Source organism: Poecilia formosa, unplaced genomic scaffold, assembly GCF_000485575.1.
Source record: "Poecilia formosa unplaced genomic scaffold, Poecilia_formosa-5.1.2 Scaffold347, whole genome shotgun sequence".
NCBI classification, from domain to species: Eukaryota; Metazoa; Chordata; class Actinopteri; order Cyprinodontiformes; family Poeciliidae; genus Poecilia; species Poecilia formosa.
The window spans coordinates 498,909-523,734 of NW_006800286.1; the positions used below are offsets into that span (position 1 = coordinate 498,909).

Below are 24,826 nucleotides of genomic sequence, written 5' to 3' on the forward strand. Positions count from 1 at the left end.
TATATATATATAAAACCTTATTTTATTTGCATTTAATCAGGCAGTAGTTATTGTTTGATCATGAACATAAAATTAATTAAAAAGCTTTTACTGGGAAGCAAATTTGTTCCTGTAAACCCCTGACTATTAATCTCATCTCAGCAATATGACTAAATATAAATGTCTTAAATTGAAGGTAAATTACAGTTATATTGTCATTTTTAACTTCTTAAAGTTGATTTAAAAAAAACAGCAAGTTAGGTTTACACAGAGAAAGATGGAGGCAGAAAAAGGAACAGGAAAATATTTCATTGTGATAAAGTTCCTGAAAATGTGATGAGAATATTGATTATTAGTTTATTTTTTCCTTATACTTTCCTTTGTTTACCCTGATACGTTTATTTTGAGTTTAGAAAATGTCAGATAAAGTTTAGTGAAGCAATCCATTATTTTCAGAAATGCTGAACTATTTTCTTTAGTCAGCTATTACATTTAGCAGCTGAATTTAAAAATGATAGAGTTCAAAATCAGCAGGTCACTCTTTGGGGAAAACCTGATCAGTTTTCTTATAAAGCAGATAAATGTTTTTATTGTTGCCTTTTTTAAAACCCCAAACTTTAGACGTTGTGACATCTGTGTGGGCGTCTTTAAGCGTCTGACCTGCAAATGTCATGAGGACATCACAGTTCTCCGTGGGCACCGTTTTCATCCAAGACTTATGAGACAGGATGTGTCTCCCAGCCTGCAGCAGACGCTTCCCAAACAACTTATCTGGAAGACAAAAAGAGACAGAGAGCAGAGGGGAGGGGGAGAGAGAAGGAGACAGTCACCATTTCAAAGTCAACATGTGTAAAGATCACTGACATTTGGAACATTTTTTTTCAAAACCTTGTAAAAAAAAAACCCAGCATACTGAGACAAAGAGACACATAAACACAAATAAAACCATCCTTCTCATCAGGACAGATTTAAATGTCACGCTGCTTTGCTTCGCAACACGACACTGACAGAAATAATCCTGGCCTGCCAAGACCACAGGCTGTAAATTGTCTGCACTGTTTGAACTGTTGCACACACACACACACACATTTTAATACTACCCATGTGAGGACTTTGTATTGACATCCATTCATTTCACTGCCTAAGTGTGACCTTAACATCACCATTCCTCTAACTCTAACCCCTGACCCTAGAAATGGGTATCTGCCACATCACGACCACATTCTTTTGTTCCCATAAGACCGATTGGTCTTCAAAAGGTTGGTAAATATCCCAGAAAATGTCCTAAACAGGCAACAAAAACAAGTACACACACACAAAAACACACAAACACAAATAGATTCAGCTCGATCAAAGAGACCAACTGCTGTGATTTGTCAGGGCTGTTTTATGCCCAGAGCCTCCAGGAAATTTGTATAAAAAATCTGAATAATAAATTAAATTTTGAGGTTTGGAGAAAGATTTGATGGTTTGTATTTTTACTAATTATTACAAAATCATACATTCAGTTTATTTGTACAGAACCTTGCAAAAGTATCCACACCCCTTCAACGTTTTCACATTTGGGAAAACGTTCCCAAATGTATTTCATTTATTTGCTAGACAAAAGCAAAGTACTTTTGTGAAATAGAGTGAAAATGATACAAATCTGTTTTCACCCCCTCCTTTATTATGATACCCTAAAATAAAATCACCTTTAGATATAACAAAATAAGTAATTATTTTCCACTTATGTGTAATTTAATCTCAGTATAAATCCAGATGTGCTGAGAGGTTTTATGCTCAACAAGGAATATGACTTTGCATTCAGAGCATACAAATTGTACAAACACGTAAAATTTGGAGGAAATAAAGTTCCTCTGAAGTTTAGCAAATACAATATGGATTTATTTGCAGTCAGTTTTTAAAGTTAAATACAAGGTTACCATCTAAAAGACTGGGACACAGGCTAAAGGTTTACCTTCCAGCAGACCAGTCTCCTTTAAGATACAGCCACAGCTACAATAATAATCAAATAATAGTCATGGACCAGTCAAAGTCCAGACTTAAATCCAAGAGATCCTGAGGTCAGAACTAAAAATAGATGTTTACTGATGCTTTATGTCCAGTCTGACTGAAGTTGAGCTATTTTGCAGAGTATAAGGGCCAAAACATATTTTCAAGATTTTCATTTGTTAAAATGTGGAGGAAAAATGTTGCACCCGTTTCACAATTCTGCATTACCTGGTGTAAATTTATTACATAAAATACACTCTTGTGGTTGACAAGCAATGGAAAAATCTCACAGTGTATGAATAATTTTGTTAATTTTGCAATTAATTTTAAACTGACTTTTATTTGGCCAGAAACAAACTTTCATATCTTTACTGTGACGCAACCCAACAAGTTAACTCACTCATCTGACATTTCTTTGATGTGGATACGGTAACTCTTCACTGGAAATACATTTTAAGGTTCTTTCTTCACTCTGACATCTCCTTCCAGAGTTCACATTTACACTGATGCACCAATGCAAACAGTTTCAAACAGATCTGTGAGCACAGTGAAGCTGTCAGCGGATGGTTCGTAAAAACTGCTTCCTGACTCCTGAACAATAATGACAGCAGCCTGGAGTAAATTTCCATCCCTCAACAGCTCACAAAAAAACTGAGACGAAGGCTCTAAGATGAGCCAAAACACTGGTCTGTTTCCAAAGATCAGACTAAGGGCTGCTTAACATCACAGTCCCCAAATTATAATGATATACTACTTGTTTATCTTGGTTTATTTAAAGTATGCAGACTAAACTGAAATCCAAGAGGTTTGTAATAACTGAATAAGGTCTCTGCCTCTTTGTCACTGTAGTAATGGTTTACACTGTTGATGTGCACACAACACAAAAAGGTCAAGGCCAGGAGAGATATAAATATTAGCAGGATATCACTGCTGTCAGAATGATGCTGTGGCTCTCAGGAAACACCTGTCACAAAAATCTGTCCCTCCCCTTCCAAGAAGTGGGAGGCTTCAGAGGAAACACACAGCACACGCTTCTAGCAACACTTATATTTGCATTGTGACCATGCAAAACACGTGCAACGTGATGCTGCTGCAAAGGACAAACCCGTCATATGGCTTCTGGCAGCGAACTATGGTTTATTTCAGGGAAATTAGGTCTGCTGTCTTAATCCCAGTTCTATCCCTTTATGATTTGCTGTTTGATTTTCTGCACTGGAAATAATCTTCAACCTCGTTTTCATCTGTATTCACCCAGAGTTCAAGCTTTTACAGCGAGACAAACTAATATAGTGAAGTAATTAGCATTTTAAACACTTTCTAAAGCGATTTTGGAGGCTAAATCAGAGCTAGACAGAGAATTATAGCATTAGGACAGTAAATTAAACTTAATTTCTTCCTTAGCTGTGATTGATGCTCCTGGTAGAGATAAAAAGTCTTAAGAAATAATAAATATTGATGCATTGGAAATGAGCAAAGCTGAGGATATTTATTAAGTGGGAATAACTGCTGCAGGGCAGTTTCATTGCATTTTAACCAATATATTTTAAGACACAAATTCTAAAGCTTGGTTTTGTTTATAAAAGAAATTAGCAAAATATTACTTTCAATGCATTGTTTGGCTTTCTAAAAGAACCTCCTTTAAACCGGTTGTTACCATTTCATCTGGACAGATGTTTCCATCTCACTTTTACCAACTGCAAAACCTTTGCAAGATATTTTGTGGACTGACAAAAGCAGGAGGTTTTTGAAAACTGATTTTCGCATTTATCAGGTTACTTTTGGCTGAAACAAAAGCAAAAGGAAGAAATCTGTAAAAACGTTTTTCAGGCATTGTAAGTTTAAATTACTTCCAATGTTCCCCATCTTTACAACATTTCCCATCTATTTTTGACCTGCAAAAAAATAGATGTGAAGCACAGTGAGGTGGGTTGTTTTTTTTCTGCTTTTTCATCCTGAGTGGTTTTCCCAGAGCAGAAACATGACTGGTCACTCAGCTGTGATTTAGATGAAATGCTGCAGGCTCTGCTGTGACATGACAGCCATTCTAATGAGTCCTGTATTCACCGCTGAGAGCAGCTCACACAAACACACTCCAGGAGCAGCCAGCGAATAGGCCTCAACACTTCTGCAAGGCTTCAATTTATGAATCCCAGCAGAGAGAGGCTCAGACACTTTGCATGCTTTTATGGATTTGTTGCTCGGTGTGGTTGGACCCAGGATAGATTGGAAATTTTAAGCATGATGCAGGTTTGTGTCTGTGTTTGCATAAAATAAAACTAAGACCCCAAATAAAGGCTGCTGTCAATCAGTGCAAAGAAACCAGAGAGCATTGTCCTCCACGGTAGGTATAGATCACCATGGAGGACAAGTTGCAATACTTCAATTGCGTTGAGGTAATGCAATTTTTACAGTATAATAAGTGATTACTATGAAGGAGTATTAGGGCCACAGTAAGAAAATGAAAAAATAAAATGACATCATGATATTATGAGAATAAAGTCAAAATGATGTGAGAATAAAATCAAAAATATTATGAGTGTAGTCTTGTAATATAATTTACAAGATATTATTTTGTGTTCATGCAGCCACTCCAGTAATTGAGTTTTCCAAAAAAATATTCAGAGTCAACCGTGAAGCCGTCGGTCTGACGGCGGAGGCTCAGCAGAAATTAGGTCAGCCAAAAGGATAATGATCACAAAGCTCAATGGGAGATCTACAAAAAATTGGGAAAAAAGAAAAAAATCCACAATTTTCTTTCAACCAGTCAAAGTTCTGACCTTAACCTCCTTGAAATGCTGTCAAGAGAAAACTATTTAGCCGAGATTTGACTAAAGTGTGATGTAGGGGCCAATTAATACTTGGAATGATTCTGTTTGGCTGCAGACAATATTTTAGCACAAACGGTTGATGTAGGTTTTTGAAGATTTCCAATTTTATAATAGAATGTTAGAGGCAAGGCAAAATAGAGTCAATAAATTTAGCCATGTTTTTTTTGTCCTCATTGTAATTTCATATTTCACTCAGAAACAGACTTTGGATCAATCATTCATTAACGTTTGCAAAATACTGCATGTATTTTCTAAGAAAGAGTGACTCATCCTGTCTTCTCGCTGCAGAAAGACTAAATGTAAAATTCTTGACAGTAAAAAAAATACATAAACTATGTGTTTCAATAAGGCAAACATGGAAGATTAATTTTTGATTTTTGGATCTGTAATGCATATCTCTGTGCATTTCTTGGTTGGTAGTTTGTTTCAGGGAACTGCAGCTTCCTCTCCCAGTCCAAAAACATGACTAAAAGGTTCATTGCTCTCTCTAAATTGCACGTGAGTGTGTGTGCATGGTTGTTGAAAATAAATATCTTTTAGAATGTTTAGTTTACTGCAAAACACACAAATTAAAAACAACGATTTAACTTGGGAATTTTAGGTCATGCTGTAAAAAGTGTGGATGCCGTTTATTTAGATAAACTGTGATTGTCTAAAGTTGCAATGCAAAGATTTTCTTACAACAATCTAAGTAGGTCAAGGTGAAAACAGTTTAGATAACTGCTGTTAAAACCATGAATGATGACATGGGTCGTTCTTAATATCAACTAGACACATGATAGACACTTTATAAGTTTTACAAAGAATGTATGTTTTGATCGACTAGTCATTGACATATTTATTTGAGAAAGAGAAAAGTTTAAAAGTGTTTTTAGCTGTGCAACAGAATCCAGGTTGCTGCGGAGTGGCTTATATGAGGACCAGCGGTGGAAACAGATAAAGCCTGTATTACTCACGGCCTTCACAGCAAGATGATGGTTGCAGGGCTAATGCTTATCAGACTGCAGCCAGGCAGGAGCATCACACAGGAAGTCTGTCTGTGATCTAAGCCGCTCCATGAAGCATTTCTCTGGGATGTTTATGTGTGTGTGAGAGGCTGTGATCTGAAATACCAGATCAATCGAGTGTTAAGTCGCCTTTTAACCACAGCGCAAAAATGAAGGTCACATTAACAATGAGTTAATGATGCTTTTTAATGTCTGCAGTGAGCTGCGTTGATAACAAGGAGGGACTTTATGCTCCACTGTCGTCCTGATTCAAGTTTTAATATTCATCAGTGTCATTATAATCAGTTTTCACTCTGCAGGTAAAGTTTAATTCTTCTAAATATGCACATCCTTAACTGTTTTAGTGCAAACACTTTTGCAGAAATGCTTGTAATTCTAGTCAATGTATTAAAAAAATATATTTATTCCAACTTTTGCAAAACAAAATATATTAAAATGAATTGTTTTAAAAGAAAAGGGCTTATTTCTTTACATAAGGAAATTACTCATACCATCAATGAAAAATGGCGGAGGAAGCATCAACCTGTGTGGCAACATTTCTCCAACTGGACCTGTTTGCATAAGTGTTTTCTTAAGCACTGATTGAGACTTTGGCAATAAATATCTAGATGCTTTATTATTTTTATTTATTCATCTCTTATGGAACCAGTGCAATTTTATTGTGTTGTAGAAACAAAATGACAAATAAAAAAACATTTTAAGGTGGATAAAGTCATGGGAACCCTGTGTGGCTCAGTGGGTGTAGATATAAATGTATACAATTAAACATAGTATTACTCTATCTGTAACATCAGATGCGTTATTTTATCAAAAGTTGAAGTAATTGTCTTTTGTGTAGAATTAAAACAATTAGATCATGTTTGTAACTTTGTGTGAACACTGATACTGTAGTATTTTTGTTCTAGCTTAGAATAGCTTAGCATTGTCCAGGACTCCCTCGAAAGTTAGGTTTTTAATCTCAATAGTTTTTTTTTCATCCTAGTAAAATAAAAAAGTAAGATAATGGGAATGCTACAGCGGCTCTTACCAACTTGTATATGAAGATTGAATAGGCCAGAAACATCTTAGAGAAAAACGTAACTTTAGTTCACCTTTTTCTCCCTCCTGTTGTTCTCTATAAAACTCTGACTCACTTTATTCTATACTGCAACATTTTCTCTACTTTCCTGCACTGCATCCTGACTGCATAGTCGGCAAACATTTACAGAAATAATCTTACCACAAACAGATTGAACTCTGCGTTTTTACTAGCAGCTGTCAATAAATGAGTGAACATTCTCACTCCTCTCCTCTCTTTCTTACATGTTCCTCTCTTTCCTCTTAGCTTGTTTTTCCCAATATCACTCCTGCCTCTTTCTTTCCTCCAAATCCTCTCTTTGCTCCCTCCAGGCCAGATCTATCAGCCCCTTTTTCTTTCTCTTTCTCTCTCTCCCTCTGTATTTCTTTAATGTCTGTCTCAGCTCTGCAGCCTTCACACAGTCAGGCTGTCTCAAGAGGTATTTGTCATCATTGCCCTTAAGAGCTTATCTGGATGCAGCCTTCCAGCGAGACGGAGAAGAGCAGCAATGCTTGATACTGATATTACAAATAAACCTGGTCTAAAACACTCAGTTGTTCCAGTGAGCTGAACCTTTTACAGTTTCACTTCACTGAAGACCAGAGATGCACCGATCAGGCTTTTCTCTTGGAGGTCTGACCAACTGACTCCAATTTTGAAGGATTCTGATTTTTTTTCTGAGGATTAAAAGACTTAAAATGAAATATTTTGCTGCCCTTTCTTTGAAAGAAAACACACAAGATTTAGCTTGGCAGCTGATTGAAGTTTTGAGTAATCACTGCACTATAGGGAAAAGCTTAATCAAGTCCATTAAGTTTTTACTATTTGCATCAAAGAGCATTGTTCTGTGGTTTGTAGTAACGTAAAGAAGAAAGACCACTGCAAAATAAAGCATGTTATGGTGGGCAGAGCATCTAATGCAAGGTAACAGCTAATTTAGGCTTAGCATGAACAGCTATCTCTGATGGGATCAACAGCTAACAGCTACCAATTAGACAATCTATGTAATTTTATTTAAATTCAGAAAAAGTTTTATTTAAAAAAAGCAGTTTGTTGATATCCTGGAGAAGGTTTTCTGTTTTAATTCATGCTGTAAACTAAGAATTATAATTTTGAGAACAGATTAAAGGAAAGCTTTCTTTCTAGATCTCTTTGGTTGCCATGTTTGTTTGTGGAACCAGTTTTGTGGCAAAGTTAGGAGGGTTTCCCCTTCATATAAGTTATGCTAAAGACTTCCTCCTGTGGCTTTCCTCATTCCATCTCTGCTTTTTCCAAAGAAGGTGAAGACAAAAGAATAAATATGTTTCTCTTTGGCATGTGTTCAACTGCTGGCACTGAGATTTATTGATTACTTTTGTAGTTTTTTTCTGTAATCTTCCCAAGATTATTAAAGGGGTTGTGTTTAAAGCATTGCCTTGGCAAAGGAATAATTGGCAATTCTGGCAAATTAACTGCATTTCCCTTGATACTTTCAACAGATCAAAGATTGTGCCTTTTTCTTAGAGATTTAGTAAAGTCAAGAGAACTGCATATCCCAGAAGCCTTTTTTGTGTTTTGTGCCTGTTTTAGTTAAAGTTTTTTGTTTTGATTATTGTAGTAAATGCCTCTATAAACACAGATGAACTATTCCTGTTGCCACATCTTTTCAAACAAAACTGCAGAAAACAAAGTGATCTAAAAAGTATCTAGGCTGGACGACACGGTTGAAAAACATCACGAAATAAGTTTTTTATATCAGTCGAAATCAATAAATATTGTATTCTGTCTCAAATATCTGAAATACTGCCAGACTGGTGGTGTGACCTTTCCTCTTTTAATCACAGTTTTCACTCCACAACCTTGTTTTTTTAATTATTATTATTTTTAAGCAGTTATTAGGTTCAGTGGGGAAACATTAAACTGCTGCTGTACAAGTTACTCAACAGGTTGCTAGGTAACCAAAGAATGAGTGAGTTACTAGGTAACCAAAGAATGAGTGAGTTACTAGGTAACCAAAGAATGAGTGAGTTGCTAGGTAACCAAAGAATGAGTGAGTTGCTAGGTAACCAAAGAGTGAGTGAGTTAGTTGATGCCACCAACCTTGCTTAGCTCACTCGCTCTAAAGCCTTTCCTCTGCCTACATCTCCCAGAATTCTGTGGGGTTCTTGATTGGACTAAAGTGAATATTCTATGTATAATATTGACTATCCTGCCAGATGTATTACAATAATATTTACTGTTACTGATTTATTGTCCAGCCCTAATGGGGAGAAGATCAAATAAAAGTTAAGTGCTTTGTCTAAAGACTAAATGAGGAAGGAAATGGAAGCCATGCAGGAGCAGGAGTCATTTCACCAGGAGTGGGATCGGACAGCCTCCACATCACTGAATCTTTATATCTTCCTCTAACAATCTTATGAAAGGTTAAACAATAGCCAAATGCCCCAAAAAAATCTGTAAAACTACCTTTTCTATAATAACACATCCTGTAGTTTAAATAAGGATTTTCTTTCTCTGGCAGGAAGACAAAGGTATCTGTTCCACCCCTGTGACAAATGGGATAAAGATGTCAACCTTCGTGGATGTCAGGACTCTGGTTTCCTCATTATCGGTGGCAGGGAGGATAATGGGGACCTGTCCTTGGCTTCAAAATACCAATGACTGTATGTGACACTGGAGGCACCCATGGCTGAGTGCCAAGAAGAGGACATAGTGAGACGATTTAGGGGGAGAGGAGTTATAACGCTCACACAGCAGAATAGTTGAAGTATCACTTTCCCCTATACCATCTTATTTCCCTCTTTTGCATCACTTTCCTCACTCAGACTCAATAAATCTCCCTCCTTCATTTCCCACTGTGTCTTTCCTCCTGCCAAGTGGGCTAATTGGCAGCTCATTCAGGGTCAGCTGGTATATTTCAGTGTTACCTCGGCCGCATTATCACTCTGAGGTTAAATGAGGAAAATAAAGTTGTGTGCCTTTCATTCAGGTAACCAAGGTGAAAGGCAGACCTTTTCATGCCCCATTAGTGCAAAGTACTATTTCACTGCTTATCTAACCAGCTGAATTGAACATTGTCAAGCAGGAGGATTGGGAATTATGAATGGCCAAGTGCTGATGATAAATATAAAGTAATGAATAGAGGCCTTTGTGGAGCAAAAAGACGTCCTTGTTGAGCTGGGAACAACCGCTAGTGTGGAAGAAGGCTTTTCAGAAGAACAGAAAACAAAAGAACATGGATTAGACTCCTAAGCAATGTTAATACATGAAAGCAGTCTTTCTATGTTGTACTGAACAGGCCTAAGAGTCACTGCAGTACAGGACATTTCTCACTGAATAAAAGATTTGGTTGCAGGATACTTTAAGAAAACACATTTTGAGAAAACATCTAACTCATTTCTGACAGAACTAGATCCTCCATACAGGTGGTTCCTTCATAACGTAAGGCCGGGTAACATAGCTGAAAAACGTATCACGATATAAGTGTTTCATATCTGTAGATATCAATAATTATTGATTCGTTTTGGTTTTAAATATCTGAAATACAGCCAAACTGGTAGCATGACCATTCCTGTTTTATCCAGTTTTCACTCCAGGACAGTGTTTTTTTTATTTTTAAGCAGTTATGAGGAATGGAGGCAAAACATTAAACATTAAACTGCTGCTGCGCTAGTTACTTAACAGGTTGTTGCTAAGCAACCACATGTTGCTCAACAGGTTGTTGCTCGGTGACCACATGTTACTCAACAGGTTGTTGCTAAGTAACCAAATAATGACTTAGTTGATCTCACCAACCTAACTTAGGTCGCTGAGAGGCAAAGTAGCTAAAGGCTTTTCTCTGCCTACATCCCCCAGAATGCTGTGCAGTTCTGGATTGAACATTTGAATATTCGATTAGACATATTTTCTATTGATAGTGATCACATGCCTTTTACAATATTGTTTGTTATTGATTTATTTTGATATAACCGATATTAATAACTGTGGTGATGATGATTGCTATTTTATATATTGTGCAGCTCAATCGAAGAATGAAAAGGTACAAAATCTGAAAAAAATATAAACAGATACAAAAGAACACAAATTCTGGGAACTCTCTCCCAGTCCAAAACCAGACCTCAGTTTTTAATAATCTAATCACTTCTACATTTTGAATCCTTCCTTTCCTTTCCATTCATCTCCAGTTATCCTTTGTTTTAAACAATACCGAAGGAGGGTTCAGGAAAACTGCTGAACCTTTAACTCAGAGCTTAATGTTGCTGGTGTAAATCTGCCTGATGTCTTCCTGTGTCTCAATAGTGACGTTACATAACAAGCCATTTTATGAAGGTTAACTGACTTACTAAGAGTAATGGACGACTTTGGTCGGCATCAAAATAAAGGAAATTCAGTTTGTGTTTCATCTCAGGAAGTCGTTCTAATTATGGTGACAATAAGATAATCTGAACTTCCAGTGCAACCCAGTAATCACTGAGTAAAGTGTTGTTTTATATCCAACATCTATTAGAAAATATCCTGAATTTTACAAGACCGGCAGCAGTGAGTCAGACGGACGACTTGAATAGCTGATCTGTGTGATCTATTTCTGGACAATAGAGACGCAGAAGCCTCAGAGTCCGATCAATATCCCCGAGGAACCAGCGATTATTGTAGATTACTACAACAACCCTCCCATTTCCTTTCCTACTCAGCGAGAAGCAGAAGAAGATATTACTAATAACTTAGTCAGCGCTGATTCCCTAAGCCTTTGATAGCTGAAAATGTATGCAACAGTACATCTCGATTTATTCAGCTCTTTGTAAGCATTTAGACAAATGAAAATGAGCATTAAAGGCTTTTGCTGTTCCACAAAAGGGCATTACTAGATCTTGGTTTGAGTCCTATTTAGATTCTACTGAATGTCTCTCAAACTCCCAGCATTTCTGATCTCATAAAGTCACTTCAGCACTTAACCTGCACCTGTGCTGCTGGGTCATCAGAGAATTTATCGTCACACTGGAGTCACACCAATAAGAGCCTCACTGGTCTGGCAGCACTTCAAGTAAGTTCTAGTAATTTATTTATTGGTGCCATGCGGCAATCCTGCCTCGTTGCCTCGTTGCAGCCAAAGCAATCTCACCATGAAACGTACAACCTACAATCTCCAGGCCAATAAACTAAATGCTGCAATCAAAAAGCCCTTAAACACAGAGATTATTTTATATTCTTTACAATGGATTTCTGATTGTTTTAGAATTTATTGACATTAATCTGAACTTACAAGTATTTACAGGTCCTTTGGGTTTTTCATTTTTTCCAAGGGCTAAGTTTGAACGCTGGGATGACCGAGAACAAAACATTCAAGAGTTGACTCTTGAATGTTTGACTTAATTAATAAAAAAGTTAACACAACTTACTACTAAGCTTATCTTTCACAAACTCACATTTAGGTTCAAAATCTAAAACTCACTAAATGTATTTGACTTAGAGTATAATAGAGTAGCCACAACTAAATGCAGCTCAAACGTTTTACCTCTGAACAAGCTACTTAAAAAAGCAATCAAGTCAAATTTACTTGTACAGCAGATTTCAGCAACAAGGCGATTCAAAATGAAGGTTTTGGAGTGACTAGTCAAAGCCTGGATTTAAATCCAATTAAGAGGCGGTGGCATAACACCTGATCAATAATGCTTGAAGACCCTATAACTAATCAAATTTAGCTAAAAAAAAAAGAGCAAGCCAGGTTTTCTTCACAGTGATTGTGCAAGACTGAAGGTACAGAGTAAGACTCCAGTTTTTTGTTTAAGGGGAAATTAAGTGACTCAAGTGATCAATCTAAGTGAAATTACTTTAACATAAGGCCAGCTTAGAAAGGAGAGCTTAGATTACTTAAAAGATCATTTAAAAACTTCATTTAGTGCTTATTCTGGTCGTTCTGTTGTAATGTATGACAGACAAAATGCAGAAAGGAAGGTATAAGTTACATAACAACCAATTTAATAAAGAGTTTAAAAATACACTTTTAAAAAGACTGAGCGGCGCAGAACAGAAGAATAACATGAGGAAGACAAAGACAATGGGGAGCAGAAGAGTACATAAGCAGATGTAATCAAGGGAATGAGGAACAGCTGGAGGGAAAGCAAAACAGAAGAGGAATGAGGAGATAGAAAACCTCATTCCTCTTCGTCACATTGTGTTTCGCTGTGGTGAGAAACACGCTGAGGGAAGGAGGAAGAGAGAGGATACAATCAAATGAAGGGAAAACCCAGACACTATCAAACAGTAGCAAAACGAAATATTAACATAAACAATTACTAAAAGAAACACTAATAAAAGAAACAAAACTCTAAAAGCATAAGCCAAGAAGTAAACAAACAGAGGAATGAATTAAGGCAAGATCTAAGTAAAGCAATAAAGAAAAGATCAAAACAGAAACAAAAGAAGGTAAACATTAACTACGGATTATGACACCTATGTGACAAATAAGCAAAATCAAAATACATTTACATCCTGCTGTCAGGATGTAAATAGGATGTACACAGAGTTATGTTTTCACAATACTGGATAATGATTAAATTAAATTAAAAGACTGCTACATTTTATTTAACTCCATGTATTCTGCTAAAATTAACACAAAACATTTAGCTTATTATGTGAAGTCCTTCACAACACCAACACAGCTACATAAAACACAGAATATAAACGGATTCAGGTGATTTTTGTCAGCATTTTTATATTTTAGCTTCTTTGTTTTCTGATCCAATCAGTGTATGTGCTTTCTTTCCACAGAGCTGCGGTCGACCCTCGGCTCGGTGGATGGGTTTTGAAGGTTAAATGTATCAGCATCGTGAAGACACACAAGGACAGAGCCATTAAATTAATTCAGCGCCCCAGTGACTGAGGATGGATTCAGGAAAGATAATAAATAAATACAGTAAGAGACGCCACAGACTGCAATTTATTCAAATTTAAAAGCTTTACTGTCCTCAGCTGCCAGCTTCTGAGACTGACAACAAAGGAGAAAATGATTTGTTGCCATCAAAGATGAAAAATGTACTCTCTGACAGGATAGCAATAAATTCTTATTCCATCGCAAAACCTGCAGTAAACTTCATACACCTCTCATTCATTACGTAAAAAAACTGGAAGAGAAAAAAGCAATAAAACAATCCTAAGATATGCAGCAGGACGTCTGCAAACAAACAGATAATTCTGCCTTATGCTGAGGTTTAACTCTGAAATTTAGCCTCTTGAAGAGGCTAATAAGGAGGTGAGGATGAGGATTGATTGCACCTCTACCAAACAAATCAAAAAGAGTGGCCAAACCAAATGAGTCACAGGAGGGTGTTATCAGATAAACAAGAACGGCAGAGGAACAAGATGTGCAATAAAGTGGCTTAAAACTCCCCAGCTTCACATTGAGCGCCTCTGTGCAGACGCAGACACGGATAATACGTCCATTTATGAGCTGTGGAAGACAGAACAATCCTCTTTGCACTTTCCCAGCCCTCCAGTTGTTGAGGATGGGGAACAGAACGAATGTGGAGCAATTCTCTGCCACCAAGCCTAAAAGCAGCATTCTTTACCACGGTCATTGTTTGTCTGCAGGGTGTGCTCAGCAGCTAAGAAAAAGGCAAATCAAACCAAAGCTTAGTGAAGTTAGAGAAAATGAAGGGCAGGATCGCCAAGCCCCCTTTAATCCCACTTCTTCTTCTTCTTCTTCTTCTGGTCACGCACTGCTTTGATCACAGCCTAAACTCAGCGGCAAAATCTCTGCTACACATCTTAGAAAGCACAGAATGGGCAACACCAGGAGCTGTTCTATCTGTACTTTAAAGTATTTTAAGCTCTCGGGTGTGCATTATCATTTTTCTGCACAAGGTTTGATAATCTTCATGGCTATAAATGGAAAAGTGTGAACATCAAGACAGCATAAATAGGGACTCAGAAGTTGGTGGTGCGTCTCTGGAGGCAAAGATGCATTATGTACGAACAGATAAAGACATTAAAACATGAGAATTAAGGGCGAGTAAATCATTACTTGCAAGGCAAATTGTTTATCACAACTTAGGAAAATTGTCTGTAGCTTCCTGAAACATCTCTGTATGTCCAGTAGCTCCAGGTTTGGCCATCTACAGAGCTGCAGAAACAAAAAGAAAGTGGTTTTTCAAAAGTCCCTCATAGAACAGGCGAGTGGGAAAACCAAACATCTACACCTGCCTGTTGAACCAGTTTCAAAAATGATAGTATTTCCTTGAAGGCTTTCACAGTGTGAGGAAGTTTAGAGTCAAAGATATATGAAACCCTTTGAAGGGACTGAATGATAAGTCATCAAAAACAAGACAATTAAATGTGATTACTTGTAAAGAATAAACTCAGAATTAACACAAGAGTTCTCATGCCGCAGTCTGATGTTCTTTACGCTAATACTCTATCATCTAAATTTAACAACTTTCAAAATGTTGTATTAAAGCATGGACCAGATATTAAGGCACTGTTTATTTATTTTTAAATAAGGTGAGGCAGTGTCCTGGAATTTCAGTTATTCTGCACTGCTGGGCAGCTTCCTGAAAGAATCATGCTTGACTTTTTCCTCACTTACAAGTACCATATCTGTCTTCAGTGGTGCAGAGAAATATGCAACTTTAAAAATGTTTCCCTCCTATGCATTTGCCCTGCAACATCCACAGTTTTGTTGCCAGCTACTCCCTCCTGCCACAGACCTTTTTCCACAGGTCAAACATTTCCAGCTGTCAGAGGTCACATATGTCATGTTTCATACATAAGCACGGTGGAGGGTGGAGGGTCTGTGGTGCTTTGGGCCTGTTTCTCTTCTCTACTTTGTTAGAAAGAATAGCATCAAGAACTCTTTGCAATATCATAAATGCTACTATGAAAGCTCCACAGCAACAATTCATTGTACACATTTACCATTTTTGACAATAAAAGTTTAAGGGTCCTGTACTTATAAAAATAAATTTTTATTTCTTATTATGTACATCAATTTTTACAGCAAAACAGAATCAAAATATTTTAATATTTCTAACTGTTTGTAACATTTTCAGGCAATAATGTTCATGTATCACTTTAATAAGAGCATAATGAGTAAAACTACATAATTGTCAGAAGTTACTGAAGTGAAATGGATTCAGCCGACTCATTTACTCCAACGAAACATTTACTCCATCTGAACAAGTCAAGATTTTTGTGGCACAAAAAATTAAAGTGACACAGCTGAGACAGTACAAATGTAAATTATAAAAGAAACATTATATTTTGACAGGCAGCAATTAATGTGAAGCCAGAACACGATACGCCTAATAAGGTCAGATTAGCATCAATAGCAATTAGACGAATCACTGTTGCTCTGAGGAACATATGAGCTTATAGTTTATATTTGCAGAAACATAAAACGTCTGTTTTAAAAGGACAGAGCCCAGAGGAGCCCTGGTTGCTGCTATGACATCACTGTGGCACTGTGATTTTATTATGATGAGTACTTTGTTGTTTCTTTCCTAAAGTAATACCCCAGTTGTGTGCTTGACCCTTCAGCTGAGGTTAATAAAGACAAAATCTCAGCAGCAGCAAGGTCATCCAAAGTGCAGCTCATATGCAGCTCAGCACATACTCCACCACAGAAGAAGAGCAGGAAAACAGAAAACGCATCGAATAACCAATGTAGGCTCAGAAGCGGATGCAGCAGAGAAACGCATTAAGCTGGGAGTCATTAGGCGAACATACTGCTGGTATTTTATCATACAGAACAGCATTCCTCAGCCCCTTCACTTATGAAGCTGTGGGAGGGCCAAAGCCAGCGGCTCATACTGTCTGCTGCTGAGAAAACAGCTTTTCCTTTCCACACTTCAGAGGGTGCTTTTCTCCCTTTCAGTGCTGTTGAATTCGGAGAAACCCGTGTGACACAGAACCTGTCAGAGGTAAAGCTGAAGTATTCAACTTTATTTAAGTGGCTGGGCCACAGCCAAAGTGCAGATTCCCACTTAAGACCTTCTCTCCATGCGCTTTCCAGATTATAAAGAGCGGTTATTAATGGCAAGCATCAAGTGTGGAGTTAATAAATAAGTTTACAAGGAAGCAAACAGATCATGACATAAATACAAAACCTTCTTCAACATTTTATGAAGCTTTATATAAACCAGAACCAAAGCAAAATATAAGAATTGGTCCAGAACGCAGATGGAAACACGAACGCAAAATGTGACTGTGTTGTGGTTAAGACAGTGTTGGCATGCTACATCTAAAACTACAGCTGTAACTTGGCTGAGGGTTTTATTTAATTAGCAATAAACAAGTGAATTTGAATTAAATCTCATCCCACAGTAACACATTTGCAACATGATCAGGAAAAACTCTGATTTCTGTAATTGCTTCACTAGGATGTATTTATTTGTATATTCTGTGGGAAACTTAAAAAATTTTTCACTTTTAGATAATAGATAAAGAAAGTTTGAAAACAAAATTGTAAAATTGTTTTCCTTCTTAAAGAAATTTGAATTCTCATTCCTGTATATGACAAAGAAAAGAGAGCCCTTATTATTGACTCTGCAGAAAGCCGGTGACCTCTGGTCACTTTGCGCCTCAACATCTGCTGACCCCACTCTGTGAATTTACTTCTTGGCTGAGTTGCTGTTGTTCCCATTGTGCTGATAGTGGGAATATTTAGTCGCAAGTAAATTGCATGACTCCATCTATTGCACAGGCAGCAAACTATCATGGTACCAAGCTGAAACTCACTGAAGTGCTGAGAAAAAAAGAGTCTGAACGCCTGACAGTGCTGGATTTTATACACTTAATGACTTGCAGGGGTGACCAGTCATAGAACCTGGAAAACACTGTTTTCACTTACATTCAGCTCATTATTACAATAAAGTTTGTGAGAATTAATTTATATCTGTCAAAATGTCAGCAAAGTCTTCAAATTTCTACCTCAAACCGGTGGACATCACATCTTTTTCCTCAGCGAGATTGAATATAAGCATATGTTTCACATATCCCTGGCAGCTGATTGGACAGCCAGAAAATACATGACCCAATTTCCACAACACAGAACCTTATCAGCGTCAGCCTCACAGGGAACACGGTCTAATTGCTGTGACTTTTATGTTGCGTTTTCTAATGACGAGAGATTAATTAATCCTTGAAACGAGTGTTTGAGCTACAAAGGATGGTGGCATCAAGGATCAAAGTCATCGAGGTCTACTGTGGCAGGATTAGGAAAACACGGAAGACGGATGGAGACAATCTGAGACTCCAGAGAAGAAAATCCTTCCAAGCTGCCACCAAAGTCTCCGCTGAATGAAGAAGTCGGCGCTCCTGCCACTGCGTAAGCTGACTGACAGCCACACATGTGAGGGTGGTCATGTGATATCGTGGTATTTCAGCCCCATACCTTGATTAAGAAAGACAAACCACATTTAGCATGCATTCCAGCAACAAAGCTCCCTCCGGGCAAAACCTGGACTGATAGATTCAGTCACAGTGAAAAGAAAGTACACCTCCTTTCAGCTCTAGGGTTTTACAAATCAAGCCATGATTTTTTTTAATGAGTTCTGTTATTTAACTGTAACATCAAATGTAGAAAAACACACAGCAACGCCCCTAATTCTTCTTTTCTTCAAGAAAAATCAAGCCAAAATAAAAATACTGTTTGTGAAAACTCTCTATAGTGTATGATCAGAGAGAACCAATAACCAGCAACACCTCCCTCAATTCATCTCTATGAAACTGAATTCAATTCAGTTCAACTCAAAGTAATTTAAAGGGAAATTAGGTTTTGTTGTAACTAATATAATCTTATAATCGTTGTTGTGGATGGTGATGCTGTAGACAGGACGGTTCTCCGGTAGCAGTCACTCTTGCAACAAATTTGAAAAAGCCTCTGACGAAAGGCTGCTGTTGCCAAGCACTGCTAATCCACCTCATTTGCTTTTACCACCCCCCTTTAAAGCTTTGTCTGGCCATACGGTTAGAAAGCTGAGACGTTGGAGTTGGGGATATGATCCTTGAATGTTATGATCAGTGGAAGAGATGAACTTCCTCCCTCTCTCTGCTTTGCATCCAGGAAGCTTCCTCTTTAATCCCTCAGGGATTTTGGTTCATAGTTCAGGTATAATAATCAGTTGCTCCCAGTTATGAAAATAATATGTTGTCGTCATCATAATAACTGTCAGAAAGTAAAAAGGTGAAAACAAAAATCCTTCCAGTTGCACTGCATCCAAAACCAGAGGCAATAACTGTCCACACATGCAACCTAAAAAACTGTGAGCAGGAACAAACAGAGAATAAATCAGAAACAAACTTACTCCAACATGCAGCCACCTTGAGTTCTAGAAACAGTTTTTCATGTTGTGGAAGGATTTTCGACCTCTACTCTTCCTTCAAATTAGCTTTCATTCAGTGAGGTTTGCTGGTATTCTCCTCATTTCCCCATTAAGCTCATCAGCCAGACTGATGTCTGGACTTTAACAGGGCCACTGCACAATCTTAATTTTGTTCTTTTTCACTCATTTTGTTGTAAATGTGCTGCTGTATTTTGGATAATTGTCCCATTGATGACCCAGTTTGGTTAGGATGATTTTATGAAGGACTCTTTATTATTCAAACACTGTTGTTGTTCCAGAAGTGGTTTATTGAGTTCCTACTCTACAAATCAATGTTTTGCTGCTATACTGTTTTTAAAAAGAAGAAGTTTTGTCACAGCAAAGCTCCCAAACAAGACAAGCTTGTTCAGATATTTCCTTACTCTCCTGTTACACAGTTTAAATCTGATATGATCACTAAGACTAATGTCCTGTAAGATAAATACCTGGAATGTGTGAAGGGTGTGTGTTTTTGTATAAAACATGTTTAAATCAAGAAAGAATACATTTAAAATGTCTTGATTTCATTGGTTATTTTGTATAATCACTGTGACTTTACCTGAAAGATTAAACTGATTGAGAGTGAGTAGATTCTACGTCTGCCTATCTATGAGTGTTTGACTCTCAATAAAAAAAATCACAGCGTTGGAACAAGTTTTGATCAAAACAGCACAAAATAGATAATTTGTCTCCCTTTGAGAAAAAAATGGATTTGTTGCTTTTCTCTAGATCCACATGTTTCTGTTCCCTCATTTTTGTACGATTAATGTAAAATATTTAAGGCTTTACAGTAGAGCTGCGTAATATGTCATCATCACAATGTTTGGAGTGCAATAACTGTTGGCTAATATATTCCAGCATTATGAACTTGCATTATTCATGCTAATGTCATATTTAGCCAGCTGGACAGTCTCACGCCGGACGCTAATGACATTACCAAAAATGCTGAAGGTCACAGAGAGATGGAAGCACAGATGAGAAAGAGAGGAATAAATAAAACAGGAAACTGATAAAATATTATCAACCATCGCAAAAATGTCTAATATTTTGCAGTCTAACAAGCATAAATATCAAATAGAGACAAAAGTCATACTGGTAGGTTTCACAGTAAGAGATAAGATCAGTGCAAACTGTCAACAAAATGGAAGGAGTGCAGCATAACGTAAGGTGCTGTTCAGGTCATCTGTTTTTATGTTGCAATATCACAGGCTTAGAAAAAAACACTATCAGTTTTTATCCAACATCATGCAGCCCTATTTTAACACCTAGTAGTTGGTTTGATATTAACTCAATACAATGGTATTTAAGAAACATCTACACATTATCTCAAAAGTTACGATTCATTGTATTCTTTCTTAAATGTTTCAAACTCCGTGTCCTTTCCTTTGTTCATCTACCGCCTCCAACAAATGAAGCCATTCAATTAATCTGTGCTCCACTGACCCTCCAGAGTGTTCGTGACCCATTCAAACACCCGGTGGTGCCACCCTCTTAGGAGGATGACATCAGCGTGCTCGTCCAGTCAGCTGCTGCCTGCTCAGGTTACTTCCACCGACAGTGGAAAGGAGCGCTCATGTGCTGCTGACAGCTCCACTGCATCACTCTGCAGCAGTGCTGGCATCGAGCACGGAGGCCGTCTCTGCACCCTGCATGCAGGTAAACAGTCCAGCCAAGGCTTCTCCTAACGATGAGGTCTGATCCAGAAATATCAAAACCATAACACTCCACCCAGGCAGCTGAATCGCACAAAAACGTGATCATCATCACGTTAGGAGAATCTAAAGAATGAACAACACCACAAACAAAACACAATAAGTAGTCCAACCTCTCGTGCTGAACAACAAGCTGGTATTTATGGCCAGACGGTGAAAAATCCACTTGAAATCTACAGCGACTTCCTAGTAAATCACACTACTTAAACCTTTTCACATTTTGTCACATTACAACCAAAAACTTCTATTTTCTTTTTAGGATTTTATGTGATAATTGAGAAATACAAAAAACTTTTTGGGGAAAGTTTCTACCAACTTTATCTAAAAACAGAAATTTGTTTCAACAAGTTGAGTCACACCAGCTGCGTTTACATCGACCATAAAACTGCACAAATTTGCTTAACGGAAACACGGCAATTTTGAAAAAACTCATGTTTTTCTATAAAAAGTTTTTGCACTAGAATGAGGTGTTTGTTTGTTTGTTTTTTGGCTGCATTGAAGTTAGCGTATTTTGCAAAATTGCAATGTAAACACTTTTTATTGCGTCGCACAAGTCGTGATAAAAACTGAACGTTACTACTGGCAGAAAAGACAACAGGAAGTGGCAGGAGAATGATGGCGCAGCTTTTTTTTTAATTTGTTAACAAACTTATTCATGTGTGATTTTAATTAGAAACACCACAACTGCGAAATTTTATTTTTTCGAAACTAGCAGAATATTGACAAAGTTTTGCAGACATTAGTAATGGAAATGCAGCTCGTGTCTGTGAAAAGCAATTTTTAAGTCTTTCCAAACATTCTCATTATTTTTAGGTCTGAACTTTGACTGAGCCCTCCAAACACGACAATGCTTGGTTCTAAATAACACCATTAAAACACTGTTTGGGCCTTTGAGAACCTCTAACCGAGTTTTGTCCTCACAAGTTTTCCTGTCTTTTCTAAAGAAAAAAACGTCCTACAAGGTTTCTACTAAAGTGCACATGAGGCTTCTTGTAGCTCTCTATCAACAATGTCTTACTTCTTGCCCTCATACATACTATTGATCATGTTTCAATTGCAATATATACTGTTATTGATTTAATGTTCAGCCCTATTTTAAAATATACTTCTAGATGATGACATTTAGGACCTTTCGATTTTGTCTGTCCTCTGTCTTTGGTTGTTTTAGCATAGTATACATCAGCAATTTTAGTCTTTTCAATTTAAACAACTTCTGTTACTTTCTAAAGCGCTGTGAGTCGTGCTTTCAGTTGACAGATTCTCCCACCTGAGCTGTGAATCTCTGCAGCTCCTCCAGAGTTAACACCAGCCTGCTATTTTTATCATTTCCAATATCCTGCAAATTAAGGTGGACGGCCCTGTTTTGGTAGGTTGCCGTACTCTAAACTGAACTGAACCTGATGTTTTTTAATAATTATTGGATTTTGTATTAAATTACACACAGTTTCCCCATAGGGGGACACCATATTTAGTTGTGCTAGGTTTTACTTAGGGGTAATAGAGTGGAAAGGGGCCTGAATGCATGTGCTCTCCTCAGATTTCTGGTTGTAATGTGAAAATAAAAGTGAAATACTTTTGCAGGGCATCATCTGCAATAGTTCAGAAAATCCCTGGGTGACGAAAATATTTGTTTACAAAGAAGAGTGAACAACTGCAGGCCTAACAGACATTATGCAGCAAAAAAGCAGCTCAGAGGAACGGTGTAGTAATAATGCTGGGACAGGAGGTGGTAATAAGCTACTCATTACTCAACAATAAGGTCAAACTAGCTCTAGATGTGCATAATGAAGCCATCTCTCTAAGCAGAGGCAAAAACAGACATATTCCGGGCAAGAAGTGCAGGTAAGACCATGAATTACAGGCCTGGAGTGACACGATGTGATCGTTTTGGGGAGACAAAGGAGGAGGAGGAGGAATGGTGCTGCTGTTTCACCTGTCCTCTCCTCCGACTCCAAGCCTCACCGTCCGAAGCGACGCGACTCACCCAGGACTCCCGAGGAGCTCTGTTGCGGGGCAGAACCCGGCTCCGGCCTCTCCGAGTCCCCCTGCTGCGCTCGGTGTCGGTGGCGGGAGCTCTCGGAGCCGTCGCCGGAGGTGGTCGCACCCCCGGCGGCCGCAGCGCCTCCCGTCCCCGCGTCGGGCATGCTCTCTATCAGCGAGGAGCGACGCAAGATGAAGGTATCGTCCGGGAAATGAGGCAGCGGTATCGCATCTCAGGAGGGAGGCAGCGCATGGGTGAAGGAAGGGGCTCTGTTAAAGGAGAGGAGTGAAAGTGAAGTGAAGGTTGTCGGTGCGGCGGCGGATCATCCTGGCGAGGCTCTGGAGCTGGATGCGCGGCTAGATGGAGAGATCTGCTCTGATGAGGACTGGAGGAGGGACAAAGACAGGGAGGGCGGGGGGAGGGGGCTGGATGACACACTCATTCCACCTTACAGCGGTTCACCCTGTTAATTGACTATTGTCCTAGATTATTACAGCGGAGCTGCAGGTGTTACTCAAAAGTCATCTCATGCTGAATTAGACTGCATGGAAGCTGCAAACTAACTCCTAATAGTCATTTTAAAACATGCATGACCTTGATTTTCCATCTCCCACAGGCATGTAATAATATCACCCTACAGCAAACTGTGTAAGTAAGCCAGAAATAGAAATAGTTTGTTTGCTGCATGGCTCACATTGTTAACTGAGCAAAAATGTGCATTGTTCCTTCTACCTGGCTGCAAGAGGTCAGAGAAATGCGCATTTTGCTGTTTACTGCAGGCAGACTTACCATTTGGTCTCATAACAACTACAAGCTTTATTTTATCTCATTAGTATTTGATATGATTGACAACGACAAAAAGTAGTTAAATTTACTTCAACGCAATTCAAAAATACTTTATTGATAACAAAGGGAAGCTATAAGTCATATCCAAGTTTTCTTAAGGGTTTTTGTAGATGCTGATTGCTGTGAGCAAGAAGGATCTCCTATAGCAGTCTTGTTTACTGCGAGTCTGAAGGAGCCTCTGACTGAAGACACTCAACTGTTTTTGTATGACCATCATGAACAAGATGGTCCATGATTTTCTTGATTTTACGAAAAAATCTTCTTTGCAACATAATCTCCAGATTCCACAGTTGTTCAAGTAGTTGTGAATCAGAACAAAAATTATGTTTTTCTACAAAAAAAGTACGTTAGGAAAAAGTTGTTTTAAGTCACTCAGAGTTCATTTAAGTTATTATTACAAAGGTTTTCTTAAAATAGAAAATGTGCAGCACAAAGTTGTCATCATATATCGACCACTTTCAATTTAATTTGATATTTTTGTTTTCAGGGAACTTATAACATAAATAGAAATATTCCTGTCTTGGATTTGATCAGTGTCGTTTTCTGGACCATTCCTGCATTTGTCTAAAAAATATTAATAGAATAGATGTTGTGTTTTACGGAACCATATATTAAATTAAAACATAAAACAATAAAATGCCCAATATTATCACCAAAAGAAAAAAAAACAATTACATCTACATAGATTTAATTTTAAATTTAGAGAATAAAAATAGTCATATTTAGCAGAGTAGTGGAGTCTTCTAGTCTCTATCACTTTAACTATCTCACCCTTTCCTGGAAAACTAAATAGGCTATATGATTTATTTATTAATGCAGAAATATAGCTGTTTATTAAATATTCATCAGTGTCCAGGTAAAAGTACAAGTACGTCACTTTCCAGTTCACCAAGAATGACAGTGTGCAGATTGTTTTTAAACTGCTATAATGTGTCTCATTAAACATGTCTGAGGACAAATATAAATTGTATTATTGCAGAAAAGTGTGTCACGTTTGCTCAGATATAACTGAATTTGTAGTCTGTCGTCTGTCATAAGACAATATGGTTTATGCATTAAATACATATACATCAAAACAAATACTTA

The 24,826-nt window shown here is 37.7% G+C and overlaps 1 protein-coding gene across 1 annotated transcript in view; it reads right to left on the reverse strand.

Annotated features, from left to right (window-relative positions):
- The window catches only part of ano8b (anoctamin 8b), a 44,329-nt gene extending 21,030 nt beyond the window's left edge, over positions 1-23,299 (reverse strand). Inside the window, exons 1-2 of the mRNA XM_016661875.1 lie at positions 22,898-23,299; positions 533-750 (exon numbers count right to left, since the gene is read on the reverse strand). Coding sequence (XP_016517361.1) covers positions 533-750; positions 22,898-23,057 — 378 coding nt within the window. The 5' untranslated portion in view covers positions 23,058-23,299. The remainder of the gene's footprint in view (positions 1-532; positions 751-22,897) is intronic.
- Positions 23,300-24,826: the final 1,527 nt, after the last annotated feature.